Source organism: Girardinichthys multiradiatus, chromosome 11, assembly GCF_021462225.1.
Source record: "Girardinichthys multiradiatus isolate DD_20200921_A chromosome 11, DD_fGirMul_XY1, whole genome shotgun sequence".
NCBI lineage: Eukaryota > Metazoa > Chordata > Actinopteri > Cyprinodontiformes > Goodeidae > Girardinichthys > Girardinichthys multiradiatus.
In genome coordinates this window covers 27,900,271-27,921,371 of record NC_061804.1, presented here as the reverse complement: position 1 = coordinate 27,921,371, position 21,101 = coordinate 27,900,271, and the positions used below count along the sequence as shown (strand labels likewise).

At 40.7% G+C, this 21,101-nt stretch overlaps 1 protein-coding gene across 2 annotated transcripts in view; it reads left to right on the top strand.

The window, feature by feature from the left end:
* abr (ABR activator of RhoGEF and GTPase) overlaps nucleotides 1-21,101 on the top strand; it is a 161,685-nt gene that overhangs the window by 54,091 nt on the left and 86,493 nt on the right. For both annotated transcript variants that reach the window (XR_007040244.1, XM_047378805.1), the window contains exons 2-3: nucleotides 9,302-9,468; nucleotides 18,991-19,089. Coding sequence is in view for 1 of the 2 variants with exons in the window: in XM_047378805.1 (XP_047234761.1) it covers nucleotides 9,302-9,468; nucleotides 18,991-19,089 (266 nt within the window). In the remaining variant the exon portion in view is untranslated. The remainder of the gene's footprint in view (nucleotides 1-9,301; nucleotides 9,469-18,990; nucleotides 19,090-21,101) is intronic.

The following is a 21,101-nucleotide window of genomic DNA, read 5'->3' as shown; positions in this document are numbered from 1 at the left end:
TGCTGAACAGAAAATCAACAGTTATTCCTACTCCTGCTGTTATATTATAAAGCATTTATAACTGGAGTTGTAATAGTTATTTTTACAATGTTTTTTTTTTTTTTTCATTTTGATACATACATATAGAATTAACACCAGCTAAATTTGGTTCTAGCTTCCAAGAGCCTATTGCACAAATATGCTTCTTTGTCTATTGTGCTCTTCAATAATGGAAGTATAACAAGCTTAATAATTAGCTGGGCTATCTGCACAGGTAGCTCACTTGCAAACAGGTGCTTAACAGGCAGGCTAATTGTAGTTTTAGAGCAGCGTTACCTAAATAAGAGCGAAAGGTGGCGCTGCTTTAGCTTATACACTATGACTGTCTGCGTTTGTCCTCTTTGACAGTGGTAGGAAAAGCGTAGTAGGTTTATTTAACCAGCTAATCGGCAGTGCACAGCAACAGATTGGGCAGGGGTAGTATTTCATTACTCCAATCCTCATACTGCTGGAGAAAACTCCGGTCACTCTGTCACTTTCGCTGGCATCTCAATAACCTTTAACCTGTGGACATTATGAAGGAAGTTTGATTTGGTTTTTAAACCGTAGATTTGTGTTGATACTGGTCCACACGCCTTCTGTACACTTGAATTGTCCAAAGCATACTAACATGCAGTGCTACCATTTTAGCATATGTCTATCTGTCCATTTTTAGTCCATGCACTAGGGTTGTCAAAATAATTGATATTTCGATATAATTGATACTACAAAAATGAATTATTCAAAGATACTCATTTGCGTCACAATCTAAATTAAACTGACCCGTTCACATGTGCTCAAATTGTCAACGCTACGACAGTTAAAGAGCAACTTTAAAAAGTAAAGCTCCTGTATCTGCAACAGTGAAGTAGTAACCCTCCCTCACCATATAAGCTATTGCTATCTGTTTAAATATTAGCCTTACAGACACCCCAATGGCAGTTCTCTGCTGATCTGAGCTCCACCGTTGAGATGCGCTTCCCATATGCTGAGTTTGAACCACACCACTCTCCGTTCTCCTGCAGTACAAACTAACACAGGAAAATGTTAACCAGCCGACATCTCAGTCAGCTACTAAATAGCTAAGAAACAAACCAGTATTTTCCTCAGTATCTGTATTGAGTTTGAAATGTTTGTATCGTGACATCGCTACCATGCACTCACACAAAAACCCCAAATCAAGTATTTGTTCTGGACATTTGACCCATAAAGCAGAACAGGACGCTGTCTGCCGGTTGGCTGGGAGGTAACAGTGATCCAAGTGAGCTACAGAAAAGTTGCTACCCTGAACACATTTTACATCCTCCATTCTGTCACTGTTCTCCGCGGATGTGTGTTCACTGCATGCATTTGAGCTGGCTTTGGAAGTTAATGAATGCAACATTGGAGCCTTCATTTGAATAGGTTCTGCCTCAGAGGTTTGAAACAGTGCAAGCCTTCTGCACTGAGAAGCACTACAATGGTTGCATAGTTTTCATATCACAATTTCAGTGGCAGGCCACACGTTTTTTTGCGTCAACGTATTGTTTAGAGACCAAGAAGTAGCACTGCTAGTGTTTAGCGTGGGACATAATGTTGCCTGACTGTATAATGGACAACTGCCTGTGAAAAGGTTTCGAAGAGACAACCTGCCACCACTTTTATGGCTTTCTTCTTTGAGGCTGGGTGCATCATTCGTTCCCTGTTCGCCAGTACTGGTGAGTTGCACCATACTCTGGGTTTAGCTGTGCTCTCCTTGGTTTTATAAATGTCTGTGTGTGTATCTGAAAAATCTTATAGCATGTAGATTCATTATCTCAGAGCAGTGTATCATGAAATTGCTGTGTTGATTTCCAAACAGCCTGACTTTCCTCTCAGGCCATTTCTTTTTACACAGCATGTTGACCCTGTTCCAGTTTTAATCCTGAAAACATGGATGACTAGACAGAACAGGCTACAGCTGGTGTTTCAACTATACTAAAACATTCTCTCTCCATTGATTGGCAGCGCTGTATTGATTTTAGTCTGTCACGCAATAAGAACGTCCAGTTGTCTAAAGCTTTCCACATTTTGCCCTTTCAGAAATTGTGCGGATAAACAACCGATCAGACAGTGAAGCAACATAAATTTAGAACTGTGACTATACAAGAATAGATTCATGTCTCATACAGCAGTGCTGTATGAGACAGGCATTTTCAGGCTAACTAAGAAGAAGTGATAATCTCTGTTCCTGAAAACCTCAGAAATTGAGAAATGCAATCATATAACAAATATTAATGCTAACTTTGTGATGTAAATCAATTTCTGTTTAGCACCAGACCTCCTGTGTGGAACATAGGTGTTCAGTGTATCATCATCCTTATATGTCATGGACAATATTAGGAACTAAACTTTTACTGCAATAACAAACAAGCAGTGAAATGTTTTTCTCTCCGCATGAAGCAAGTTTACTGTATTTACTGTTTCTTTATTGTAAATTTTTATCTTTTTACATTATTGATTTAAAAATGTATTTATATAGGATTTATTTTATGTGTTTACGAGGAACTGTGAACTGTTTATTAAGTAAATTAAGTAGATTGAAGATAATGGCATGAGACCCAAAGATAAGCTTTCGTGCCACTGGCGATCTCACAATATATATACACACACACACACACAAATATGTATACATTTACAGGTCCTTCTCAAAATATTAGCATATTGTGATAAAGTTCATTATTTTCCATAATGTCATGATGAAAATTTAACATTCATATATTTTAGATTCATTGCACACTAACTGAAATATTTCAGGTCTTTTATTGTCTTAATACGGATGATTTTAGCATACAGCTCATGAAAACCCAAAATTCCTATTTCACAAAATTAGCATATTATTAAAAGGGTCTCTAAACGAGTTATGAACCTAATCATCTGAATCAACGAGTTAACTCTAAACACCTGCAAAAGATTCCTGAGGCCTTTAAAACTCCCAGCCTGGTTCATCACTCAAAACCCCAATCATGGGTAAGACTGCCGACCTGACTGCTGTCCAGAAGGCCACTATTGACACCCTCAAGCAAGAGGGTAAGACACAGAAAGAAATTTCTGAACGAATAGGCTGTTCCCAGAGTGCTGTATCAAGGCACCTCAGTGGGAAGTCTGTGGGAAGGAAAAAGTGTGGCAGAAAACGCTGCACAACGAGAAGAGGTGACCGGACCCTGAGGAAGATTGTGGAGAAGGGCCGATTCCAGACCTTGGGGGACCTGCGGAAGCAGTGGACTGAGTCTGGAGTAGAAACATCCAGAGCCACCGTGCACAGGCGTGTGCAGGAAATGGACTACAGGTGCCGCATTCCCCAGGTCAAGCCACGTTTGAACCAGAAACAGCGGCAGAAGCGCCTGACCTGGGCTACAGAGAAGCAGCACTGGACTGTTGCTCAGTGGTCCAAAGTACTTTTTTCGGATGAAAGCAAATTCTGCATGTCATTTGGAAATCAAGGTGCCAGAGTCTGGAGGAAGACTGGGGAGAAGGAAATGCCAGAAGTCCAGTGTCAAGTACCCACAGTCAGTGATGGTCTGGGGTGCCGTGTCAGCTGCTGGTGTTGGTCCACTGTGTTTTATCAAGGGCAGGGTTAATGCAGCTAGCTATCAGGAGATTTTGGAGCACTTCATGCTTCCATCTGCTGAAAAGCTTTATGGAGATGAAAATTTCATTTTTCAGCACGACCTGGCACCTGCTCACAGTGCCAAAACCACTGGTAAATGGTTTACTGACCATGGTATCACTGTGCTCAATTGGCCTGCCAACTCTCCTGACCTGAACCCCATAGAGAATCTGTGGGATATTGTGAAGAGAACGTTGAGAGACTCAAGACCCAACACTCTGGATGAGCTAAAGGCCGCTATCGAAGCATCCTGGGCCTCCATAAGACCTCAGCAGTGCCACAGGCTGATTGCCTCCATGCCACGCCGCATTGAAGCAGTCATTTCTGCAAAAGGATTCTTGACCAAGTATTGAGTGCATAACTGTACATGATTATTAGAAGGTTGACGTTTTTTGTATTAAAAACACTTCTTTTATCAGTCGGATGAAATATGCTAATTTTGTGAGATAGGAATTTTGGGTTTTCATGAGCTGTATGCCAAAATCATCCGTATTAAGACAATAAAAGACCTGAAATATTTCAGTTAGTGTGCAATGAGTCTAACATATATGAATGTTAAATTTTCATCATGACATTATGGAAAATAATGAACTTTATCACAATATGCTAATATTTTGAGAAGGACTAGTATATATATATATATACACAGTACAGACCAAATGTTTGGACACACCTTCTCATTCAAAGAGTTTTCTTTATTTTCATGAATATTGTAGCTTCACACTGAAGGCATCAAAACTATGAATTAACACCTGTGGAATTATATACTGAACAAAAAAGTGTGAAACAACTGAAAATATGTCTTATATTCTAGGTTCTTCAAAGTAGCCACCTTTTGCTTTGATTACTGCTCCACACACTCTTGGCATTCTGTTGATGAGCTTCAAGAGGTAGTCACCTGAAATGGTTTTCCAACAGTCTTGAAGGAGTTCCCAGAGATGCTTAGCACTTGTTGGCCCTTTTGCCTTCACTCTGCGGTCCAGCTCAACCCAAACCATCTCGATTGGGTTCAGGTCCGGTGACTGTGGAGGCCAGGTCACCTGGCGCAGCACCCCATCACTCTCGTTCTTGGTCAAATAGCCCTTACACAGCCTGGAGGTGTGTTTGGGGTCATTGTCCTGTTGAAAAATAAATGATGGTCCAACTAAACCCAAACTGGATGGAATAGCATGCTGCTGCAAGATGCTGTAGTAGCCATGCTGATTCAGTATGCCTTCAATTTTGAATAAATCCCCAACAGTGTCACCAGCAAAGCACCCCCACACCATCAAACCTCCTCCTCCATGCTTCACGATGGGAACCAGGCATGTAGAGTCCATCCGTTCACCTCTTCTGCACTGCACAAAGACACGGTGGTTGGAACCAAAGATCTCAAACTTGGACTCATCAGACCAAAGCACAGATTTCCACTGGTCTAATGTCCATTCCTTGTGTTCTTTAGCCCAAACAAGTCTCTTCTGCTTGTTGCCTGTCCTCAGCAGTGGTTTCCTAGCAGCTATTTTATCGTGAAGGCCTGATTCACACAGTCTCCTCTTAACGGTTGTTCTAGAGATGTGTCTGCTGCTAGAACTCTGTGTGGCATTGACCTGTTCTCTAATCTGAGCTGCTGTTAACCTGCGATTTCTGAGGCTGGTGACTCGGATGAACTTATCGTCAGCAGCAGAGGTGACTCTTGGTCTTCCTTTCCTGGAGCGGTCCTCATGTGAGCCAGTTTCTTTGTAGCGCTTGATGGTTTTTGCAACTGCACTTGGGGACACTTTCAAAGTTTTCCCAATTGTTCGGACTGCCTGTCCTTCATTTCTTAAAGTAATGATGGCCACTCGTTTTTCTTTACTTAGCTGCTTTTTTCTTGCCATAATACAAATTCTAACAGTCTATTCAGTAGGACTATCAGCTGTGTACTTTATCCACCTCCTGCACAACACAACTGATGGTCCCAACCCCATTTATAAGGCTTGAAATCCCACTTATGAAACGTGACAGGGCACACCTGTGACCCATTGTCTTCGAGGAAGAAATGTGGCAAAAAAATCCTGAATGATCGTGATTGGTGATCACTTCAACGTTTGGTGAAATCAAATCAAAGAAAAACAACATTAGAACTCCGGGCTATGTTTAATAGTGAAAGTAAGAGCATTTCCACACACACACACACACGCAATGCCTTAAGAAAACCACTACTCAATGAGGCTAACCGGACAAAATGGAAAAATGGTGGAAATAAATGTTGTGACATTGCAGAAACTTATTGAAAGAATGGCACAGCGAATGTGTGCTGTAATCAAAGCTAAAGGCGGTCCAACAAAATATTACAGTGTATGACCGTTTTTGGTGGCGACTTTTTTTTTTGGCCAGGCAGTGTGTGTGTGTTTGTGTGTGTATAGCCGGGGGTCTTTCTGCATGGAGTTTGCATGTTCTCCCCGTGCATGCGTGGGTCCTCACCAGGTACTCTGGCTTCCTCTCACAGTCCAAAGACATGCCTGTTAGGTTAATTGGTCTCTCCAAACTGCCCTTAGGTGTGTGAATGAGTGTGTACATGGTTGTTTGTGTGTTGCTCTGCAATGGACTGGCGACCTGTCCAGGGTGTACCCCGCCTCCTGCCTGTAGACTGCTGGAGATAGGCACCAGCTTCCCCGTGACCCACTATGGAAGAAGCAGTATAGAAAATTGCTTTGGTATTATTTCAATTGCAATGGACACTGAAAGGAAAGAGGAAAAAAGATGCAAGAAAGAGAGAGAGGTCAGGCAAAAAGGTAAAAGGGAGAGAGGGAGAAAAGAATAGAGGAGAGAAAGAAGGGTGAAGAGAATACAAGATAACACCCTGGAAGACTGTTTTTACACCTGCAGAATATATGACAACAACGTTACTGAAAGTGCACGGTACCAATGAATGCAAGAAACATTTAGTTGTAACTGCAGCTCAATATAGAACATCTGTGTATTTGTTAACGCCTGAATCGAAACACCTGTGGGTGTAAGTGTGAACGCGCCTGTGTATGCAAGGTTTTTCCATAAAAATATGCAATATCGAGTGTGAGGAGCCACAGACGTGACCCTTAGGACCCAAGACAGGGCCCCCAGAGCACGGGATCTCGGGGAGCTCCACTGCCGGGACTACTGCCTTCCTGTTGGAGATGTGAAGAATTGGTGTAGTATGTTTATATTTTTGTACTCTCATCAGGATCCTATCTGCAAAGTTTAGGACATATTGGGGGCTCTGAAGACTCCCGCTAAAGATCTCAGAATATTGCACTGCAATAGTCCAGTCTGGAGAAGAACATGGCCTGGATCAGTTTTTTTCTGCATCTGTTGGGGTGAAAGTGGAGTGAAGTTTGGCAATGATATGAAGGTGATGGAATGAGAACTTGGACTAGCAGATCTTGGTTTACATGAGATTCCAAGGTGAGGTTAGAGTCTATTTTAACTTAAGGTTAGTAACAGAGGAGAATGTTGTGACCAAAGAGAGTGATGCTAGTTGTAGGAGAGGACTGGGACTCGTGGGAGGTGCCTACCATGATGGCTTCTGTCTTGGAGTTGATTAGTTAGAGAAAGTTGTGGCACATCCACACCTTTATTTTCTTCAGACATTCGGTATAGTTGAGATGATGGCCACAAGATACCGATGAATGAGGAGCCACAGCAGATGTTTTGATAAACAGCCGTGTCATTAGCATAGCAGTAGAAAAAGATTCCATGACGACTGACAACTTGGCCAAGGGGGAGGAGGTAGAGGACGGAGAGTATGGGGCCGAGCACTGGCCCCTGAGGGATGCCACAAGTGACTGTATGTGAAAATGATCTTTAAGTTTTACATTTTTCACATTTCTTGCAAGAGATATTGTCACCGTTCACCTTTTCTTCCATCTCTCCCTGTTCTAATCAGAGATAATGAGCTGAAATACTGACCAGTCACATGGCAAATTGAGTGACTCACACACTAAATATCCATAATGTCAGACTCAAACAGTTTAGCACCCTTTGCTGGCACAGCTAATATGTGTAATAGTTGGGATAAATAAAGTAAGTCAGGAAGCATACAGTCTGCTGTATGCAGTCTAATATGCAGCTCTTTGGTTGCTCAGTTATTGACTGGCTCAGCACAATTAGAGCTGTATGTGTGTGCCCTTCAGATGTTTCTGCAGATAGAAAAAAAAAGAGAAATAATGGCTGTTTGCTTTAAAATAGAAGGAACAGACCTTAGTACTTAAAGCAGGCATCAGTATTTTGTTGAGGTATCAATGCAAAACCGCCCCTTGGAGGTGAATATTATGAATGGCTTTATTATCCCTCCTGGTGGGTAATTAAATGACGAAGAGTGAAAAGAACAAAATGTTGCTGACATTTTGTATCCTGTTATAACATCAGTTATTGGAATTATCATCAGTGTGTTAAAGTTATCTTCATTTATTACATCATGCTCTACTCGTGTCATCCTGCAATCCTTCATGAAATTCAGTTGAACACGTCGGTCATTTGTGTGACAGCTGCATTAAAAACCATATTGTAAGTCAAATCCTCAATTATCCACACATACACAAGCATACAGCTTACAGATGGAAGTTCTGACTGACAGCTGGGCCCAATGACTGTCGCTTGTGTTGCATGCCGGTAGGTGACAGACCGCGTGTCCAAGTGAGCTGCAAGATTAACTGGATAATGGGAACTGTCTCAGTGGGGACTGAGTCCTGCTTTTCCTATTGGTTTTTATTTGCATCTCATTAGAAGAGGCAGATATGTTTTACACAAACACACCCACCCTATTCAGAACTTGCTTGTAATTTTTACACACCCTCACAGTTCCTACACAATCAGCTCAGTGCATTTCCTTCTGCTTTTTTTCTTCTTTATCTGGCAGTAATGTATTGTTTTCTGTAAAACAGGATTTATCATTGGAACAAAAAGGAACATCACAGAAATTAAATGTAGAATTTGTCAGCTATTGCTGACTCAGTATCTTTGCTTTTATTATAGTATGTGGTGGTTTCTATGAGAAAAACATAATACCCTATAATAAATATAGGGTAATATAGGGAATATTTTGACCTGCATTTTTCTTATTCCTCACTCAGGCTTTGAATATATTCTTTATCTATTTGTTATTCTACTTGTCTTGTTTCTGCTGGTGTTCTTCTGACAGCAGGACAGGAGTTATGTCAGCATTGTTTCCTTGCTCTGGAGCTGTCACTGCTACTCAAGCCTGACTGCCAGTGTTCAGGAGGTTCAGCCTGATTTTTGACAAAGTCTAATGCATGGCTGTGTCAGGTCTGTGATTCCACAAAGTGAAACTGAAGCATTGGCTTTGAGGTTTTTTTTTGCCTTCATATTTTAACTGCTCTGATCATCTAATCAAACTTTATCCTTCATCAGGAAAGCACCGAACTTCATGCCTCGCCGAGTCATGAATAGTGGCTTTGAAATGAACGTCGGTGCTGCAGATTGTTTGTGGATGATTTAGGTTCAGGTTATTTATGCTCTAAATATTTTGATTTTTTTTCTGCAACAGTTTATATTGTTTTTTAGGAGAAAGCTTGTACAAAATGCATATCATTTTATATGCCATGTACTAAAAGCTTATGACAATATACCTGAACTAAAGCTTTTTTGTTTCTCTCCTTGCCTCTTGTTGTCTGTCCCTCCCTTCCACATATACTTCAGACTTTAACTATAACACAGATGGCTATGATGGGGATGGAGCCGAAGACGGAAAGTCCCAGGATAGCTCTGAGACGCTGCCCTTTATAGATGAATCACCCACCATGTCCCCCCAGCTGTGCGTGCCTCAGGGGCCTGATGGCGAAGCAATGTCCCCCACAACGCTAGAGGTAAGAAGATGCACACAAATACACACGAGCTGAGGTACAAACGTTTTGCTTTTTAAAAGTATTTGCACCCCCGGTACGTATCCCAAAAGGAATACTTGGTAGTGGCAGTGTTATGCTCTGGGAATCTTTTTTTTTTTTCAGCTGGAACAGGGAAGCAGGGAAGTTGGATGGAGATCAAGGAAGAAAACCTGTTAAAGGCTGCAAAGACTCTATACTAGGGCTTTATGTTCTTCAGTCACACAACGTCCTAATATAATATGTTGTGTCTTGTGGGACAAAATGTGAAAAACATTTAAAGAGGTGTGAATTATATTTCAAAGCAATGTAGGTTAGGCATCAAGGCCCCTGCAACATGACAGGGAAGTAAATGACAGATAGGCGTAACAGGAAAGTGAATTATTGTCCCAAGTTATGTGTTTATGTGGTTGTGTGATATTGCCTTTCACAGAATATACTTTAAACGAAACATTGGTACATAGATGAGTAGATAGATACACACCCAGAAATGAGTAATTTTTTTTCTTACTGGTGGGGAGCAGTGAGTGCTACTAGAAACTCTGCTGTTAATTAGATGATAGCATTTCCTGTTATTTTTACATAAAGGATGCTTTCCACCCTGCAGCACTTAATCCTTGTTGTTCCCACAAACATCTGATCAAGGCTCTTAGCTGTTCTTTCCCTTCTCCCAGATCTGTTCTCAAACCCAATCTGTGAAGAAATGATGACCATGAATCATCACACCTTCTTCTCTATGTCATTTTCACACATTCAGCTGAAAAGATTAGATTAACTGGGTGTTGTTGTGGGCTTAAATGTTAACCGTTCAACAAATTCTACTAATTGCACGGATAAGTCATAAGCCAGTTTTCTCTTTCTAGTCCTCTAGTGTTGGCAGCTTGACCTGGGATCATTTTGCTCCAGGATCTATACTCATCTACCAGTGTGTTAGCCATTGGATTTTGACCTCCTGCAATTGATGTGGTTTAGCTGTGGTAGCTGGATGGTCTTTGGCACACAGCAGGAGGAAATGACCGCTGAACCAGATGGGCTTTGACACAGCCAACATCAATTTGCCAGTCTGAGTGTAAATTAGAGCACATAAGTGGGCTGTGTTACCTGACACTGAGAGAGGTTGGGGTCGTCATGGCATTGATCATTATTTGTCTCTGTGTTTCGATGTGTTTTAGGAATCATTATATACAGGACCTTGCAAACATATTTACACAATTTAACTTTTAAACATTTGTCAAGTTGCAAAGCAGCTACAGTATATTCTATTGGGATTTTATGTAAAAAACAAAGTGGTACATAAATGTTAAGAAGAGCGAAAAGGTTTCAGGTGCTTTGCAGCCTCAAACAGATTTCTGTCCAGGATTGTCCGGTATATAGCTCCATCCCCTTTTGCATAATCTCTGTCCAGCTTCCCTCTCCTCTCAGCATAATGCTACTACCACCATGTTTTACATTGGGAATGGTATATTCAGGGCAATGTGCAGTGTTAATTTTCCACTACAAGTGATATCTTGCATGTTAGCGAAGATATTAAATGTTAGTCACACTCTCATCTGACCATGAATGTGTCTCCTATGGCCAACTGCTAATAATAAGCATTATGGGCTTCTTTCAACAATGGCTTTCTTTACAAAGTGCATGAGTAATAGCTGGCCTGTCAACAGATTCTCCTACCTGAGCTGTGGAGTATAAAGATACTAAAGGGCACAATGTTGGAAGCATCCTAATTTTAATTGAGAATTGCCTAATTTTGAGGCAGTTTAGCTTCTATACATGCTTAACGTCTCCAGTATCTGTTTATCTCTTTTGCAACTGCCCGAGGCTCGTGCCATTGAGTCACCCTTTCCTTCATACTGCTGGTCAGAGGTTAGCAGGGATATTTTCATGCTTAGGGCTATTTTTATGTGATTGCATTGCTGATGCATGACCCATATGTGTAGGACTGGGGGTTCTGAGACCTCATACCCCAGTGCCAATTCCAAAAAGTCCTCTAAGGGGACCTTAAACAGATGCAACATTTCTCCTTGAACAGTGTCAAAGTGAATGAGTGTCTTGTTTCTAACATCACAGCTCAAGAGGAATAATGTGTGTTCTTCAGTGTAAAAAATAAGATACTGCCCTCCTGAATTTACTAAATTCTCTCTTGTTTCCTCTTCTATTACAATGTGCTTTTAATGTCGCGTTTCACCATCTACTTGCTCTACCCGTCTGCTCCCTCTCCCTCTCCTGTATTCTGTTTTTATTTTATATTTGAAGCACCATTACTTTGTAATCACTGTAATATAAATTCCCCCTGGTCTTGATCCAGGATGTAGTTTTAATAGAGCTAATTCATAAATTATTAAACTTATTATCAGATGTATCCCAATCCTGGAGAGCTATTCTAAGCTGCTGTCTGTTTATGGACTGAAATAGAAGCATGTCTCCATCTAGTGGTACGCAGCAAGAACAGAAGCCATGGAAAACTGTTTATTAATATAAGAAACAATTATAAAGAATAGTTCAGACACATTCTGCCAAGAATCTCCCAAACTGAGCCACACTAATGAGAATTGTATGTATTACTGTAGAACTTCCCTAAAAACAAGTAGGGGCAGTGGTGGCCCTTACCTTTACTTTTGGTACAATTTTTGTAAAAAATGTTTTTTGTTTTTGTTTGTTTTTTTAAGTTTAAACTAAATTTGTAAATGTGTATTACTGTACTGAATGATCTAGAGTAGTTTTTTTACTGTCTGTACAGAAGCATGCATATTTTGGGGTTAACATGAGAAACAGCACAAATGTGTTTTATTTAATTAAATGTGCAAATTATTTAACAAATATATTTAATCCATAATGCTCGATCAGATAATGAGCATTAGACGGATAAAAAGCTGATTCATATTCAGAAAAGTGAGTTTTCTAAAGTTTGTGTTCAGTTTATGGTCATCGTTCACCACTGGTTCTCCTCTGTCTTTCTCAGGATCTGGTGTTGTTTTCTCTCCTTTTTCCTCCTCTTTAGCGATGATCCCACCTTACAATATGGCTGAAAATTGTGCTGACTCTGAAATATAGGCCACAAGCGTGAACTTAACTAACCATCGCACTGTGCTTAGTTTATGAAGTAGGGCTGACATAATATCAACTTGGTTTTTAACATTTTTTTACCTTTCATAAACCGCAACAACACACAGAAGAAGTAAAACCTTGAGAGCTGTGGGTGGAGTGAAAACAAAAAGGCATAAGCTGTCGGTGGGTGATAATTCTTAAACCATAAGACCTTCATTTCAGCAGCAAGTCACTATGATATTTCAGTTCTCATTCGTTAAAGCTGAATCATCATAATCTGGACTCTAATTAATATAAATTCTCCTACTTTTTTTTATGCACGTCATCGTTTTAAAGATGCTGTCCAGACATTTCTGTAAAATCATTCAAGCTGGTATAGATATTGTTGATCATCTAAAGAGCTTCATATCAGGGATAGTTTTTTGCTATTTTGTTGGAAATCCTTATTTAATCACTGTGAAATCTGTCTTTCTAAAACAAATTTAAATGCTCACAGGCCTCTGGTGACATCACATAAGGCAACTGATGAGTTCTTTTGTGCACTATTGTTTTCTGGCTTTGTTTCATTTTTTTTGCTCCTTATTTTGATATTTTTTTTCATTTCCTCCTTTCTCTGTGTTCAGTACAGCTACAGCGAAACGTTGGAGCAGTATGTGAGAGCACAGGCTGGATATTTATGAAAATAAAACCAATGCCAAGGATTTGTAATGAGAAACAGCACAGACTGAAATGATCAGATTTCATTGCCACAGATTTGTGGCCAAGGTTTTAGAAAAGCCAGAATAAATCTTATATTATTTTAATTTTAGGTTAAAAGTCTTAAAGAGACTTAGATTTTCAATACTAGATCCTAATGTTTTTTTTTTGTTTTTTTTTCCTTCGTTAATCAGCTTTTTCTTTGGCATTTGTTTGCCCCATGATTTATATTGAATTCAGGTGTTATTAGATGTTTACAAAACTACAAACGCCATAATGCAGGGAAGCAGTATGATCTGTTGCATGGAATCTATCCCTAGGCATTCAGGCCACAGCTACACCACTTTTTTTCCACTCTGTCAGTCAGGAATTTCTTTAGCTTACATTTAAAGTTGAATAGTTGAATGGAAACAGAGCCAAGAAATGGGAAATAATTCCATAAAAATTGCTCTGCTGTTGTGGGTGTTTCTAACACATAATGCCTGTGTGGACATCTGCAAGTGGGCTCCCATGCCATAACCTTTGATAATCTTTGGATTTCCAGTCCACACATAGAAATCAGCAAAGATTTTTGAAATAATTTTTGAAACACAAATTTGTTTTCACCGAAACCTCTTAAAAGCTGTCTTAACTTGTATGTGTAGGCAATCAGAATCCAAAGGTATCTGCTACCTGCTCATTGCATGAGTGCACATTTAATGAGAATTGCCTTTTTAAAATGACAATTTCATTATCTGGCTAAGGCAGGTCATTAGTAATTGTGAGAGGCATTGAAGCTAGGTTGCCTAGGTGTAAAAATACTTGTGATGAAAATAAACATAAGCTGGCAAAGTTATATTTACCTTGCTTAACCTGTTAATTAAGCTGCATAAGTTATTAAAGTAACACATTTTTAAAGTTATGATTGCATAATTCAATAAGATCTTAAATCTTATATTTAAACTGTATTAGCCTTAAAAAGGTGTTACAGGTTAAGGTTTAGCACAAAATCAGGGGGAAATATTTTTTATATGGAAGATTCACAGATTCATACCAGTTAACGTTCTGAAGACGATCATTACCATCCATATCATTGTTTCGGAGATCATTAGAATTAGATTTTGGCTCCAACACACAAGGGCAAACCTTATATGAACTCAAATGCGTGCATATGTATATTAAAATCTGTCAAAAGTCGCTAATCTGCAAGTTTTTTTACCATTGCCTCCATTCCTGTGCCTCTTGTGATGTCATCAAGCCAAATAAAACAAAGACGAATTAGCTCTTATTTTTCCCTTCAGTGTGATTTAAAATGTTTTGTGAAATCCTGCTACGGAAAGGAAAGCTTCATTCCTCGACTCTGTTTTTATTGCCAGTGACCATTTGTTAGTGAAACAAAAATACATCATTAGATAGAATTTTTAAAGCCTAACATAAACAGCACATACTGCAGTTATCTGATCTGTAATTAGAGCCAGTTGTTTATAGGCCGACATCGACGTCTCTGAGCAGATCAAGAATAAGACGATGACCAGAGAAGAAAAACTGTGTAGTGTGTACTCATGTGAGAAAGGCAGAACCTGTCTTTATGAGGAGGAAGTGGTTTTTGACTGATGAGTGCGGAAGGCTGAAATAAAGGAGAAATAAAGAGAATGCAGCAGAGCGTCCCACCGTCGCCCTGAAAGAACCGGCCTGTGCAGCCATCAAGGAAGTGGCTGGATAGTGTTTGTTGTTAGGGGAGGGGCGCATGCAGAGGGGAGGGCAGACCGTATCGACTGAGGTGAAACTGCAACACACACTGAACATACACAAACACCAGGAAGCCCAGAAGAGGAAGGGGGTGGGGTTGCGTAGGCGGGGCCCTCTCCCTTTCTCTCTCACTCGGCGTCCAGACGACTTGCTTCGAAGGGAAAATCCTGATGTGTCCAGACGGGCCCTAAAGGGGGGAACTAGAAGCAGAAAGAGGACAGGAGGTTGTAAAAGACCGGACAGGAGAAGGAACCATGGAGGAGGACGAGGAGGAGGTGCTGTGCTACTTGGACAGGGTGCTGGAGGAGGAAGAGGAGGTGTTTGACTACGGAGATGGGGAGCTGGATCCCATCACTCCGATCCATAGGCAGTTTAAGGTGAGGCAGGGGCTGGACAGCTGGCTGCAGGAAAAACACATTTACCTTGAGAACACACCAGCCTTGAAAGCTGATCTGCTGATAGACAATCAGAAACTTGTAAATGGAGTTTTTTTAAGATGTTGCGTTAATATGTTGCTTTATGTGCTTAGGAGCCATCTGTGCTGCAGAGGTGTGTGTGAGTGTGAGATGAATCAGCTTCTCTGGAGCACGTCTCTTTGCTCTGCTGCTGTGATCACTGCTGCCCATGCTAACTTCTGTCAGCGTGTAAACTCCATTCTGCAGATTAACTGCCTTATACTGCTCTCTGTCACTATATCAGCTCTGTTATCTCAGCCAATGAGTACAGAGGGTGCAAAAGGAAAGCATGGAGAATCCTCCTGTGGGAAAAAAAACACTTCACTGCTTTCTGGATTTCTCATCTGAGCCTTGCCAAACAGTAGTTCTTTGTAGAGCAGAGGGACTGCTGTTTCCCCCCCCCCCCCCCCCCCCCCCCCCCCCCCACACACACACACACACACACTTTCTGAGATGTATTTAACACTGAAAGGATGAACTGAGCACTTCTGCTAGTTTAGCCAGGGGTCGGGTCTAGTTTCGAAGTTTCAGGTTTTCATACCTCTTTAATATTATTCACATTTTGTCACACCACAACAACAAACATCTGTGTTTTATTGTGATGTAATGTGATAGACCAACACACAAAGTAGTGTGTACATGTGAAGGTGAATGAATTTGATAAATGTTTTCAATATTTAGTTTTCAAATAAAAATGCATTCTACATTTGGTGTTTTATTTACAAAAAAGTTTATTATGATGTACCATTTTCCTTCCACCTCATAATTATGCTCTACTTTGTGTCTGTCCATTAAATCAAATCCTGATAAAACATACCAGATAAAACAAAGCTGATTAAACATATAAGGTTGTGGTTGTAACGTGACAATGATAATACGTTTAGGGTGTATGAATACTTTTGCAAAGCAGTGTATAGGTGTAATGTGAGGGCCAGTCAGAGGAGGCAGATTCATGCTGTGGAACAGGGAGCACGATTTGATGAAATGATGGATCGAGGTACAGCAGAGGAAGCTTCTGGTTGTTTGTTGGCAAAATGTGGCCATTGGGACTTGTTGCTCAGAGTTCTGTAAGATGTCTAGAATAAGTGTGACTTTTAGTGGGATGACCTAGTGAGAATGTCAAGAAATACCAGCCCTGATGTATGCCTCATATCTTACAATCTTACTCTATTGTCTGTCATATGTCATTAAGGTAATTGGACCGATATGGTTTGTCAGAGGGTTGAGCCAGCATCAACCATCAAGCTTCAGTTAGCTGTGTCTTTAAAAAAGACTCATGAATCATCCTACTGTGTGTAACCATGCCTACATTAATCATATGGTGCCTCATAAACCACACCGTTTCTCTTCAGAGATAACATCAGGGTCAGAGGGTAGCCGGTAGTTGACTTAACACGTGGAGCCCACGTCAGGCCTTGTTTGCTGTTATGTCGGGTGGGGCTGATAGGCTGATATCTTTGTAAGGATCTGACAGTGTTAATAATTAATCATCCGTTCTGCTCGCTAGCTGCTCTTTGCACATCTGTAAAGTTACAGATTTCTAAAATCCAACCTGAAGAAATCTTGTTTAACCTACAGCATACTGAGACCATAGAAGATTATTTTTTTCCATCCGTACAAAGGCCGTACAAAGCGACTCATATCACAATTTATTAATATCTGCTGATATTGTGGTATTATGACATGACGCTTTTCTACTGATATAATTTCTGTGGAATATTGACCAGGATTCAGGGTCTGGTGGACAGGTCCTTGTAAAAGTTACACAGGCTGAATGGGGGTTAGACCATGCTTGTCTTCTCTGTATTATGCTTTATTGGACAGTATTTACCCTGTTGTGACTTAGGATCTACAAGGATTTAAATATGCATGCTTGTGAAAAAGTCTGAAAGCAGTTTGTTTTGTAGACTTTGCATTATGACTTTTTTCACTTAAAAGATTGCATTTTTTTGACCGGTTTGTGTTATGCAAAATTCTTCTCAAGAGCTCACATCAGGATGCAAAACTGACAAGTTTTTCTTTCAAAAAGGGCTCAAGAGATAACGTAGAAAATTCTGCCTAAAAGTGAAACTGCAGTTGGCTCAACTATCCTCACTGGCCAAGAAATGGTTCATAGAATGTAGGAAAAAGTCATAACCTAAGTTGGATTCTGTCAAAATGTTGTTAAATTGTGTCCCTGAAGGAAAGTTGCCTGGAAAAGAGGGAAAAAAGACCACATTAGTGTGAGACTCGTGGACAAATCCACAGAATTAGGAACCTTTTACCACTGCTCTTCATATTTATGCAATAAAATTTGGAGTGATGCCACTAGGATCATGGTCATTGTTACACACAGAAATTTAAGAATACCAAACTAAGATAGGGCAGCAAAAACATGTGTTTGGACTTAAATAAAAAGCTTAAAATATATATAAGAAATGCTAAAAAAAATAATTGTTTTAGCTAACAATGCACTTAGAAGGCTGCATTTAAAAGTCTGATGGCTGGTGTGCTTATGGGGAGCTATGAGTTACCTGGCCATCGTGCGTCCCACTTTTAGTGGCTCTAATATTTGAACAAGTTGCTTTTGCTTGAAGGGACAGTATTAGTCTTTTACGTCCTTTCATCACAAGTGTAAACCTTAGAGAAATGCAGCAAAGAGAGGCATTTGGGGTCAGCATTTCTCCATAACAGCCATCAGTAACTATCTACATCCCATCTGGTGATTTGTGTCCTACTATCACACATGTGAACATGTGGCGTTTCTAAACTCTGTGATCTTAGACTGGAAATGGGTGTTTTAGTGAGGTGAGATTAAGATTAAGCTTCTCCGTATTTAATACTCCCATTGGGTCTGAGGTGAAACGAAGAAAGAATCTGTGGAAAAGTACCTCATGTTAAGTATGGTGGAGAATATATGATGCTGTGGGCCTGTTTTCATTCCAAAGGGCCCTGCGAAATTTGTTAGGGTGCATGGCACCAAATATTATGTGAATTATCAGGATGCTATTTACAATATCTTTTAAACAGGATTATGATGAAAAAGCATAAGGCCAAATCAACACAGAAATATATAACCAGACACAATATCAGCCTTCTTCATGGCCATCTAGACCACAATTCTGTAGAAAACATGTGGGATGAGCTGAAGAGAAGAGGACAAGGCAAGGAGTCTGGACGATCTGGACAGTATCAAAGTTTTATTTGTTTTCTTATTTTTTCATCAATGTGGGATTGTGAATGCCATCATAATTATTTGCACAAGGTATGATTTTCAGCACCATAGACATAAATATAAAGTGTGTCGTGATTATAGTGGTGACTTCTTTGATACTGACCTCCAGATACAACAGCAGCCTGGAAGCCACAGGACTCATCTTCTCCACTGGGAAAACATTTATTTAGATATTTTCAGCTCAGTGAAGCGTCACGCTGCAGAAATACTATTGATTCCCGTAGTTGTAGTTTTAATTGTATGTGTTACCTGGTGTAACTGTTCTGGTGTCATGCAGGAAATGAAATAAAATTGTGCCACTCTAATGTGGTGGCGACATATACTTTATGCACATTCTACATTATTACAGCATTGTGTATTATTTTGCAGGGCGATGTTGAGAAAGGGCTGGAGATGAAGAAACTGGTGCTGTCTGGTTTCTTGGCCAGCGAAGAGATCTACATCAACCAACTGGAGGCCCTGCTGCTGGTGAGGAACAGAGCACACAAACTCACACAGCCGCCGTGTGCAGACCTGTGTTCAGAAAGAACTCGACGATCATAGTGAGAGCAGGACCAGTGTCACTGCAGTTTCCTGAGACACATGTTTCCCCATGCTAAAGCAGCGCAATATGTCATTTCCTGCCCTTTTTATAGCCACATGCTGCACTTTGACCAACATGTGGTCTTACTTGGTGGATTCCAGATAAAAGCTTGTCCACTATTTAGTAACACACCAGCTAATAATCTTAGCAAAAATGGTAAAGGAAAATATTAGAAGGTTTCATTGTGGAGTTTTGAAAACACAGTGCAGTAATGTCTGTCCTGACTCTTGGTTCCTGCCATTTCAGCCCTCATTGACAACACAGCTAGACGTTACACAACTCACTCTGTCTGTTTCTGCTCTCCTCCTTCTCCTAAGTCACTAAGTATTTCCAGAACACATTTTCATCATGTTTATTTTTCCACTTTGTGTTTTTCGTGTTCTTTTAAAGAGTTTATTCAGCAGCTTTTTGCTGAAAACCACAGTAACAAACCAATGCAGAATCTGTTTCTGATTCTGTAACCTTCTACAGTATTTTGTTGTCGAATGATTCACTTGAAGAGATCTATTCCACTGTCACCACATGCTTACTCAGGTTGAGGGATTCCTGTACAGTTAATTGCTTGATGGTATTGGCTGGGCTTCCTAAGATTGATATACAGGGGTTGGACAATGAAACTGAAACACCTGGTTTTAGACCCCAATAATTTATTAGTATGGTGTAGGGCCTCCTTTTGCGGCCAATACAGCGTCAATTCGTCTTGGGAATGACATACAAGTCCTGCACAGTGGTCAGAGGGATTTTAAGCCATTCTTCTTGCAGGATAGCGGCCAGGTCACTACATGATACTGGTGGAGGAAAACATTTCCTGACTCGCTCCTCCAAAACACCCCAAAGTGGCTCAATAATATTTAGATCTGGTGACTGTGCAGGCCATGGGAGATGTTCAACTTCACTTTCATGTTCATCAAACCATTCTTTCACCAGTCTTGCTGTGTGTATTGGTGCATTGTCATCCTGATACACGGCACCGCCTTCAGGATACAATGTTTGAACCATTGGATGCACATGGTCCTCAAGAATGGTTCGGTAGTCCTTGGCAGTGCCCATCTAGCACAAGTATTGGACCAAGGGAATTCCATGATATGGCAGCCCAAACCATCACTGATCCATTCCCATGCTTCACTCTGGCCATGCAACAGTCTGGGTGGTACGCTTCTTTGGGGCTTCTCCACACCGTAACTCTCCTGGATGTGGGGAAAACAGTAAAGGTGGACTCATCAGAGAACAATACATGTTTCACATTGTCCACAGCCCAAGATTTGTGCTCCTTGCACCATTGAAAGCGACGTTTGGCATTGGCATGAGTGACCAAAGGTTTGGCTATAGCAGCCCGGCCGTGTATATTGACCCTGGGGAGCTCCTGACGGACAGTTCTGGTGGAAACAGGAGAGTTGAGGTGCACATTTAATTCTGCCGTGATTTGGGCAGCCGTGGTTTTATGTTTTTTGGATACAATCCAGGTTAGCACCCAAACATCCCTTTCAGACAGCTTCCTCTTGCGTCCACATTTAATCCTGTTGGATGTGGTTCGTCCTTCTTGGTGATATGCTGACATTACCCTGGATACCGTGGCTCTTGATACATCACAAAGACTTGCTGTCTTGGTCACAGATGCGCCAGCAAGACGTGCACCAACAATTTGTCCTCTTTTGAACTCTGGTATGTCACCCATAATGTTGTGTGCATTTCAATATTTTGAGCAAAACTGTGCTCTTACCCTGCTAATTGAACCTTCACACTCTGCTCTTACTGGTGCAATGTGCAATCAATGAAAACTGGTTACCAGGCTGGTCCAATTTAGCCATGAAACCTCCCACACTAAAATGACAGGTGTTTCAGTTTCATTGTCCAACCCCTGTATAATATATGTTCAACTCAATCCATCCATCCATCC